The 10,609-nt window shown below is 54.1% G+C and overlaps 1 protein-coding gene across 2 annotated transcripts; it reads left to right on the forward strand.

The window, feature by feature from the left end:
• Positions 1-3,229: 3,229 nt before the first annotated feature.
• KCNA2 (potassium voltage-gated channel subfamily A member 2) lies at positions 3,230-7,622 on the forward strand. Of its 2 annotated transcripts, none has more exons than XM_072968040.1 (3): positions 3,230-3,247; positions 5,107-5,442; positions 5,897-7,622. In XM_072968040.1, the coding sequence occupies exon 3, from the start codon at positions 6,061-6,063 to the stop codon at positions 7,558-7,560; it is 1,500 nt and encodes a 499-aa protein (XP_072824141.1). In that variant the 5' UTR covers positions 3,230-3,247; positions 5,107-5,442; positions 5,897-6,060; the 3' UTR covers positions 7,561-7,622. The 2 variants fall into 2 exon arrangements, with proteins under 2 accessions (XP_072824141.1, XP_006197502.1); XM_006197440.4 differs by lacking the exon at positions 3,230-3,247 and adding an exon at positions 3,455-3,605.
• The last annotated feature ends 2,987 nt before the right edge of the window (positions 7,623-10,609 follow it).

Here is a 10,609-nt window from a genome sequence, read left to right on the forward strand (position 1 = left end):
GTCGTGTTGGGCAACCTCCATAGGACGTGTGAATATGCCCTGAGGTTCAGTAAGTTCTGCTGGACTGAATCCACATTCCTAAGACCAGGAAGTGAGCCCAGGGGCCTGGCATCCCGCTGATAGCGGAAGCAGGCAGCAAAATGCAATGGTGATTTGTGGAGCCAGACGGTCAAGTTCCATCCCAGCCTCACCACTTACCAGCTAAATTACCCTGGACAGCGACTTGCCTTCTCTGAGATTCAGTATCTTCGTCTGTAAAGTAGAGATAATGGCATCTTTCCCACTGGGTGGTTGCAAGGATTAAATCAAATGATCTATGGAAAGCTGTCAGCCCAGTGCCTAGGCTCACATTCCATACTTTCCTGCCCAGCTTCCACTGGGCTAGCGGGGGCTGTGACGCCACAGTGGGTGGGTGGGTGGGTTTTGGTGAGTTAACCCTCACAACAGCCTATAAAGCATCCTTATTTTGCAGCAAGCATCAGAAGGGGCAGTCATGCAAGGAAGGAGAACTGGCCCTCTGGGAGTGACCCCTGAGAAGGGAGCATCTGCAGGCATCTGTTTTCATAAATTGTGGTAGGAAGGACTGAGAGAACCTCCCCTCTGTCGCTGCAGTGCTGGGTGGGCGTGGGGGTCGATATGCGAATGGACGCACCATCATAAACTCCTCTTTTCAATTCTGAAATCTCCAAGTGCAGGAACCGACACCATTCCTCTGCTGGGCAGGGACAGGTCACTTGCTGCGATGATCACCATCCTTCCCTCTGCTGAAAGCAGAGCCTGACCCCTAAATAGGAAACCAGACTGAGGGGGAAGGGAGTGGTCTTTGGGAGTTTGACCCACTCCAGGGAAGGCATCAGGGAGCACTCCAGCTGCTCTTCCGTGGCCAAAATGGGAAATGGTGACCACAAGCTAAAACTGATTAAACACCTAGGTCAAGCCAAATGGCTGTCCACGCTATAACTCGTTTAATCCTTATCACCCTGTGAAGTAGTTTTGCTGTCCTTCTGACAAATTAGGGAACAGCAGCTTAGAGAGTTCAGTAACTTGCTCAAGTTCACAAGACTAGCATGCTGCAGAGGTAGGATTTGGGCTCAGTTCTTTTTGTCACACAGCACTGCCAAGCCAAGTAATACCTTTCAGAGAGGGAGACACACCCCCACAGCCCTGAACAACTATTGTTATGTTTCTTTTTTTCCATTTCTTTCCTTCCTTAGTTAATTTCCTTTCAGTTAATGTCCACACGTAGATCGGGCTTTAGAGGGGAGACGTAGCATCACAGACCCCTGAGGCCAATCGGATGGAAGGACAGTCAGAGGAAGATCCCAAAGAGGAAAATGAAACTCAAGGGCTGCTCACTCTACCTGAGCACTGTGGTGTGGGGGATGTGGGTGTGAGTCTTAGAGTCACAAAGATCTGATTCAAGTCCCAGAGCCATTACTCAGTTGCCTGGGGCAGGTTGCTTCATTTCTCTGTCTCAGTTCCTTTCCCCTGAAATGGTTCTGATGCAGAAACCACCTGCTAGGGCTGTGACGATTACACATCCCACTGGTCTAGGGATGCTTGGCACCGTGTCTGACACAAGCTAAGCACATGCCACCAATTAACACGATTGTTAATTCTCCCTTGAGAGCTTTTTTCTGTCCACAGCTTTCATTTCAACAAAGACGGGCAAGGAAAATATACAGACATGATCAAACGGGTGAGAATGTTGTGCTTTAATTGCCATGAAGACCCAATGTGGCAAGAAGAGGGAACAGCGGCCTGCGGAGCTGGTCAGGGGAAGCTTCCACAGGCGTGTGGAGCAGGGTTCAGGAGGACAGTTAGCTGAAGGAGGTGGGAATGGCTGAGACTTCAGGGAAAGTGAGGGGTGGGGCAAACTGGGAAGCAGAGAGAACGCCACAGCAAAACTTGGTGATGGGGTACTTAGAAAACCAGCCAAAAGCTAAGTAGGAATATGGAAGTTAGGAAGGGAGTTTCGTAGGGAAGCAGAGTGGAGAAACCATCATTTGTGGAGTGTCCACTGGGAGCTAAACGCTATACGTAAACAGTGTAACCCTCACAACAGCCTTTGAAGTATCCTCATTTTGCAGATGAGGAAACTGAGGTCCAGAGACATGAATTAACCTGCAGGGATTTAAGTCCCAGCCTGGCTGGCTCCAAAACACCAGACCAAAACAGTCTGGCTTCCAGGGGCCCTAAACCAAATCAGTCATCTGTCAGCCCCAGAGCTCACTGAGGTCACTGCCCTTCCAGACCACCCCCACCCCCCGCAGCTCTGGGTGGCCCCCAGTCTTAAACCACACTCTGTAGACTACCCTGACCAAACACTGGAATCCCGCAGACTTGGACCCTGTGAAGTGTCAGAGCTTCCAGGATGAGCTAGAGGCCTAGAGAGGAGGGTTCTCTGGGCAAGGAGCGCCCAGCAGGTGCCTCCGTAGGACTAGAGCCCCCCTGCACGCAGGGCTCTGTGTCTGCTGCAGTCTGGGCTCAAGGAACCACTGTTTGGAACTGTAATTCAGACAAGGACCTGGAAACCAGAACTGGGAGGGGCTTGGAGCTGTCACGGGCTCCCAAGAGTACCCTGGACCCTCTCCTCGGATCCACCATCTGAGCAGGGGGCAGGCTGGGCTTCCCACACACATTGTTCTAGAAGCAAAGTGCATCTTCCACCACCCACCTCCGGGTGCGGTGAGCTGCACTCCCAATTTCAGAACCCCGTGACCCAGCTGGCCTTGTAAGGTCTGTGAGGGGTCCGTTTTGTCTTCACAGACCTTACAAAGCTGGCCCTTCCCTAGGGCAGCCGCGCGTCCCCCAGCCTTCCCGGCCCGGGCTCTAGGGGAGGGAGTCAAGAGGGCCGGCCCTGCAGTCCTGCCGGTTCCTGCGGCTCCTCCCGGTGGGGGGAACACAGCAGCGAGTTTCTGCCACACTGCGGCCCGCACCTGCTGCATTCCCCCGCGAAGCCAAAGCTTTGTCTGGGTAAGAGGGAGGTGGGAGGCAGAGCCGGAGGAGGGGGCGAGCCGGCGCGAGAGGGCAAGGAGGGGATCTGCAGATTCTGTCCGGCAGCAGCATAATAATAGCAACACATCTCCCCCGGGGCTGGACCCCTCCTTGGGCCTGGGATAGCTGCTATTGATTGTTTCCTCCTTGCCTACTTCACTATGTTGGCAGGAGCCTCTCCTGACCGCTCCTCAACTTCTGTCCCCGGTCCCCCGGCCCCCGGCAGCACTCAGCCCTCCACGAGGTTCTGGTTAGTAAGCTGAGCTCTGCCAAAGGATAGGGCGTTTTCCTCGCGGGGAGGGGGCCGAGGCCCGGGGGCCCAACTGATCGGACAGCTCGGTGGCGACGACGGGCGGCGCGCCTCGCGGGCTCGGGCCCCCCCCCGGCCCCTTTAATTCGAGTTCGCTGCCGGGCCAGGTGCGGCGCTGCGTGGCGCGGTGCGGCGCGGTGCGGCTGCGGGCGGCGGCCGGGCTCTCCGTACGCGCCGCCCGCGGGACTGCAGAGCCGGCTCCCGGCTGGCCGCGTGCACCCCGCCGCCCGCCACCGCGGCTCCGCCGGCGCCTGCGGTCACCCAGAAACATGGAGGCTCCGGGAGCCCATCGGGAAGGGTAAATGGGTGTCGGGGCGCTGGGCTGCGCGTGCTGCTGCCCCCTGCCCCGGGCTGCGGCGTCCGGAGGGGCTGCGGGGCACCGGGAGGCGCAGGCTGCCGAGCGGCGGGCTCCGGCTGAATCCGGGACGGGCGAGCCTGTGCCGGTTACGGCTGCCGGCCGGCGCCGGGGCGGGCTAGGGTGACGGGCGCCCAGCGGAAGAAGAGAACACGAAGGGGCTTGGGGACCCTCTGGGCTGTGCGGGCGCGGGGCGGAGGGCACAGAGAGCAGCTGGCGGGGGTGGGAAGTGCAGCTGGTAGCATACCCATGTCTGGTAAATAGCGCCGGTTGGTAGGGCCCGAATCACTTGGGACGGCCGGGCTGCATTCCCCTCTCCGGCTCGGCGTTAAAACGGCTTTGCGGCAGAGAAGGGCTTTTCCGCTTCCCTGGGGCCGAGGGCTGCCGCGGAGCCCCCGATCTTAGGAGGAGGCTGAGATCTGGGATTGCAGCCTACTTCCCACCCCCAGAGTTCAGGTTCCAGTGTTTTCGGAAGGAGATCGAGCCTCGGCGGTCCCTCGGCTGGACCCCAGGGGCGAAAGAGCTGGGCTGCGCTCAGGCCCGCAGCGAGAGCCCACCCGGGCAGGAGGGGGTTAAGGCGGCGCTCGCTGCCGCGGCCAGCTGGTGGTTCTGGTCCGCCCGCGCGGAGCCGGGAGCGTAGCGCGCCGGGCGGAATCCCTGCCGGAGCCCGGGGCGATGCTGAGAGGGCCCGGACCCCTCCCCGCCCTGGGGCGGGCAGGATTGGGCCGGCAGGGGGCCAGCCCGGAAGCCGGCTTCCTCCAGGCTCCCCCCCTCTCTGCTGCCAAGCCGCCTTGCAGCCAGGCAGACAGCATTGGTTCTGCACTCCCTTGCCTAGGGGAAGCGAGCGATTTTCTCTTGAGAAATCGGTGGTCGAGTGCCTGCCCAGTTCAAATGCCACCCCACCCGGAGGGAAGCCTGCAGCCTAGGGAACCCCGAGGGAGAGTAAGTCCTGGGACCAAGCCAGCCAGCTTTTGGAGATCGACCCTTCTGTGCGAGGAGTCTCCTTAGATAAGCTCTGAAGGAGTGTGTGTTTGGGGGACGGGGAAGGCGGACTTCCTCCCGGACTCTGCAGAGGTCAGAGCTTGAAGTCAGGCTGCAGTGTAGGAAGCCCTCCCCTTGGGAGATGCTGTGTCCTGCCCTGGGGGTGGGAGAGCTTTGCCCAGATCCCTCCTGATGGCTACAGAGGACCAGTGGGGGATCTGCCTCAGGGCAGGGAGGCCCCTGGAGGAGACAGGCCTAGCCAAGTCTGAAGGCTTGTCCCCTAGGAGAAAATGCTTCCAACTGTTGGAAGCCTGCCCAGAGGAGGCTGGGAGGCTGAAGGATAGTTCTTAGGTGTGACATCAGAATGGAAGGTGGGCATGGAACAGAAGCTGCCAGAGTCCTCCTAAATCTTGGCACCAGCTGCCCAAAAGCCCTGGTTCCACCTTTCTGCTGTTTTTTCCAGGCAACGTCACACCTGAGGACAGCCAGGAGGACTCCAGCTTTTGCTGAGCATTGCATCTTGCCTCCTTCCTTACAAAGGCTCCGGACCCAAGCTCAGCTGTCCTCAAGTCCTGCGTGCCCCTGGCCAGGTGCCCCACTGCCCCTCCAGCTCAGCCCGGCCCTGGAGCTCACCTCCAGGACCTGGAGCCTGCCCTCCTGCCCAGAATGACTCACCGTTATTTCTAGCTCAAGTGAGAAGCCGTGATGGGGAGTCAGGCTGCCTGTCTGTGTATCTAGGATTCCCGCAGCATCAGATCAGCTCTGCAAGGGAGAGCGCTTCAGATTCCTGCCTTGCCAGGTAAATCAATCTATTATTTAATAACAGCCATGCGTAGAGCCACTGGGATGGGGGAAATGAGGGACAGCTGGGCCCAAGATCCGACACTGAATACTTCCCAGGGTATGGGTATGTGCAAGACCTAAGGTCAGTGCCTGGGAGAGTGCTCCCTTCCAGCCTCTAGTGTGAGGTTATGCTCCACAAAGTCTATGCAGCATGGAGGGGCTTGGACCAGCCATCTACCCCCAGTGCAAGGCATCTCAGAGCTTTCTTGCTTGAGAGACTGCCACCTGCTCCCCTCTGATCCCCAGGGACAGGTTATGAGGTGAAAGTATATCTTGCTTTTTTTGTGATGGTAGTGGTGGTGGTCATGTTTTTGAACTCTTAGCTGAGAGATGGAAGAGAAAAAGTGGCAAGCCAGGTCGGGCTGCCAATGCTGAGGGGTCTTATGTCCTTAATTGCCTCTGTCTTTCAGCCAAGCGGGGCTGTCTCTCCAGGCCCTCAGAGAGCCCTGGGGGCTCTCCTGCAGGAGCCCAGGCCGATGCTGCTGTGTTTCCTGGGGGCAAAGGCAGCACCCTGAGCTCCCTGCCACCGGGCAGCTAGAAGGCGTAGCACAAGGTGCTTCTCCCAGTTCCAATTATGACAGTGGCCACCGGAGACCCAGCAGACGAGGCTGCTGCCCTCCCTGGGCACCCGCAGGACACCTATGACCCAGAGGCAGACCACGAGTGCTGTGAGAGGGTGGTGATCAACATCTCAGGGCTGCGGTTTGAGACCCAGCTAAAGACCTTAGCCCAGTTTCCAGAGACCCTCTTAGGAGACCCAAAGAAGCGGATGAGATACTTTGACCCTCTCCGAAACGAGTACTTTTTCGATCGGAACCGCCCGAGCTTTGATGCCATTTTGTACTACTACCAGTCTGGGGGCCGGTTGAGGCGACCTGTGAATGTGCCCTTAGATATATTCTCTGAAGAAATTCGGTTTTATGAGCTGGGAGAAGAAGCAATGGAGATGTTTCGGGAAGATGAAGGCTACATCAAAGAGGAAGAGCGTCCTCTGCCCGAAAATGAGTTTCAGAGACAGGTGTGGCTTCTCTTCGAATACCCAGAGAGCTCAGGGCCTGCCAGGATTATAGCTATTGTATCTGTCATGGTGATCTTGATCTCAATCGTCAGCTTCTGCCTGGAGACGTTGCCCATATTCCGTGATGAGAATGAAGACATGCATGGCAGTGGAGTGACCTTCCATACCTATTCTAACAGCACCATTGGGTACCAGCAGTCCACTTCCTTCACCGACCCTTTCTTCATCGTAGAGACCCTCTGCATCATCTGGTTCTCGTTTGAATTCCTGGTGAGGTTCTTTGCCTGTCCCAGCAAAGCCGGCTTCTTCACCAACATCATGAACATCATTGACATTGTGGCCATCATCCCCTACTTCATCACCCTGGGCACAGAGCTGGCTGAGAAGCCAGAGGATGCTCAGCAGGGCCAGCAGGCCATGTCGCTAGCCATCCTTCGTGTCATCCGGTTGGTAAGAGTCTTTAGGATTTTCAAGTTGTCCAGACACTCCAAAGGTCTCCAGATTCTAGGTCAGACCCTCAAAGCCAGCATGAGAGAATTGGGCCTCCTGATATTCTTCCTCTTCATCGGGGTCATCCTTTTCTCTAGTGCTGTCTATTTCGCAGAGGCCGATGAGCGAGAGTCCCAGTTCCCCAGCATCCCGGATGCCTTCTGGTGGGCAGTCGTCTCCATGACAACTGTAGGCTATGGAGACATGGTTCCAACTACCATTGGGGGAAAGATCGTGGGTTCCCTGTGTGCAATTGCAGGTGTGTTAACCATTGCCTTACCGGTCCCCGTCATTGTGTCCAATTTCAACTACTTCTACCACCGGGAGACAGAGGGAGAGGAACAGGCCCAGTACTTGCAAGTGACAAGCTGTCCAAAGATCCCATCCTCCCCTGACCTAAAGAAAAGTAGAAGTGCCTCTACCATTAGTAAGTCTGATTACATGGAGATCCAGGAGGGGGTAAACAACAGTAACGAGGACTTTAGAGAGGAAAACTTGAAGACAGCCAACTGCACTTTGGCCAATACAAACTATGTGAATATTACCAAAATGTTAACTGATGTCTGATTGAACCCTAGTAACATACTCACAGCTCAATGGAACTAATGCAGATATTGCATAATAGCCTGCATTGTAGTCAGTGTGTTCTACAGTGTGTATCTGGTTCTGCATGGAAAGCAATAGTTGTGCAAGTGACTTTTGATCTTTTGATTTTTGATTTAGAACACAGAATACCTATCCATGGCTTTCATGCAAATCTTCATCACTGGCTTAGGGGTTTCCAAAGATGGGAGTCATGTATGGAGCCAGGATTTCAGAAGGACACATTGAGGCCACCTCATAACAAACACAGAAGCCACCACATCAGTGTCACCTTTCCTTCCTAGTGAAATGCACACAGCATCCAGGAGATGCACCCCGGCCTGCCCTCACCCCCTACCCCACCACCCCATTCGAGCCTACCTCCCCCTTCCCAGAATGAAATCACGGTGGCTTAGCTTTAAAGTTCTGGTAATCATTTGAAAGGTCATTCCCATTTTTGCATCGAAAAGAACACACAGTCCTGTGTGTTGGAATTACTTTCTGTGTCACAGGCTGGGGTTTGTGAATTGCAGTTGCCAAGTAGATGCTCCGGAGGCTGTGTTTCATAACTGAAAATGCTGCATTTGGTTTTTTCTCTGCAGTGTCGATGTGAGGGAAGCCCAGGGGGAGGGACCACTAGGATGACCGAATGTGAGTTGTCAAGTTTCACCTCTGCTCCCTTAGGCCTACGGGGAGACGCTGACAAACCAAGGGGCCTCCCAGCTTCAGATTTCACCATTTTCGCAGGCTTCAGGGTCACAAAAACATGTCTGATTTCTTCATTACACTGGAGTTTGCAGGCATTTGCTTTCCTAGTGCTGTGGCCCAGCTACATTGACACTGCAGTGAAATTTACCAGTGATGCGATAGAGCTGCATGGGTGTTTGTTGCATGAATCTCAATATTTAAAACACAGGAGATAACCTATTTTCTTAGTAGCCTACATGGTATTCATATTTAGAATATTAATAGCCTAGGAATGGCATTGAACTAGGGTATTTTTTTTCCCATCAGAAGACAAAAGCCCTCCATCAGGAAAAAACAAAATAGACTGTTTGGAATGGGGAACCCAAACTTCCGGCCCTCCAGCCCACTCCATCCCTGTTCTTCCAAATGGGGGCTCAGACCTCTGCAAAGCCGGAGAGTGAGCAGGGAAAGTAGTGTCTAAGCGCCTCACATGACTGCACCTTAGGAATTAACCTAGTCATGGGCATGACTGTGCAGCTGACCAGGGCATCTAGTCCTGAGGACAGGTGGATCTGTGGATCCAGTGTATATAAATAAATATCGAGTATCTCTTTCACGAGTTCCTCTACCTAGCTAGCTATAGAAAAAATTGCATTTAAATCTTGTATAAGCTTATGCAATATTTTTGACACAGGGCAATATATGCATGTCTTTGACTATGTGCACTTGAGTGTATATACACACACATATATATTTATATATACATATATACATACATACGTGTGTATATGTATATATGCACACACACGCACACAGACGTATATAGTCATTCTCTGGAGTTCAGGTTCAGGAGCAAATCCACTGCTTGGTGGGTTGGTTGTCTCAGAGGCCTAATGGGTTCATCTGTCTCACTGGTAACCCCACTGGGCCTGGGTTTGCTGCCATTGCCTCAGACACTCCAGTCTTCGTGGATTCTTCGATGTGAGAATTGTCTCTCTGCCCTCCATGTGCTGCAGCTTCAGTTTCCCATGGCTGAAGCTTGTCTCTCCTAGTGCACAAGGGCCCCAGGCCCTCACAGCTCCAGCTGTCCTGGGCCAGACCCACCCCAGGCCTCCTCACCACAGCCCATCATGTTTGTCATCTCCATTCTCATCTCTTCCCACCCCGTTTGGTTTTTATTTAAGACATAGAATGTACTTACCAATATAGAACATACACGAGAGACCTACATAAACCCTGTACAAAGACACAACCTGCAACTCAGATACAGAATGCACAAAAATGACGTGGTGGTGGGGCTCTGCCTCGGTCACGTTCAAGGACCTTTCCCTAAAGACCCAGAGTGGATCACCTTCTTTGAAGGACACTGAGGAGGAGGGCTCCTGGGGACCCAGTTTTGCAGGTCTGGATGTAAAGGGAGCCTCCTCCATGTGGAAATGTCTTAAGTCAGGACCAAGGGATGGAGTCCCTAGTTGATCTACAGGTATCGTTTTGATTGCGGGGTTCAAACTCTCTCTCCATTAAACTGGCAACCAGAGCTGCTTAAAGAAACCAAAGGCTGGGTGAAGAATCGCCCCTCACCCCCAGAACAGGCTGAGAATGAACGAGCACTGCACGGCCCAAAGGGAGAGTGCTGGCTGACTGTGGAATGGGTAGAGGTGGGGAGACTTTTGACTCCCAAACTGACCTTACTTGTCTTTTGACAGAACAGCTTAAATTTCCCAAACACAGTGAATTGTGTGGCTCCAACCCTGGCCTCACTGTTGGCTGCTTAGCACCTACAGTTACCTTGGGGGGGTGGGGCGCCAGCCCAGGGTGCTCACTAGTTCCTGGTTACCCACACCCCCAGGGGTCTGCCAGCACAGAGCCCCTCTGCTTCTCTTCCTCTCCTTCATGGGAGATGGCGCTGCATTTCCAAGACCTGGGATGGAGGGACGCAGACCCTGGGAAAACAGGTGGTAAAACAGCCCATCATTAAGGCCTAGGTTGGGGGTAGATATTTTACCCCGGTGTCCTTGACCTGGGCTGTAAGACGTTCACCCACACAGGCACACAGGCATGCGTACCCACCACAACAAAGATCTACACTGCTGCCATACACAAATCCAAAACACGCACCACACATGCAAAATACATAGAGACCAAATTGATGAAAAGAGCATACACAGAAGATACATGGTTATACCTACATCCAAAATATACACACTCAACACAGACATGGAATGCACTTGCCAATACAGAACAGACACAGATACACCCTGTACAAAGACACAACCTGCAACTCGGATGCAAAATGCACAAAAACTACGTGGACAAATGGGTACCCATATAGAATACGCATACAAAG

Source organism: Vicugna pacos, chromosome 9, assembly GCF_048564905.1.
Source record: "Vicugna pacos chromosome 9, VicPac4, whole genome shotgun sequence".
NCBI classification, from domain to species: Eukaryota; Metazoa; Chordata; class Mammalia; order Artiodactyla; family Camelidae; genus Vicugna; species Vicugna pacos.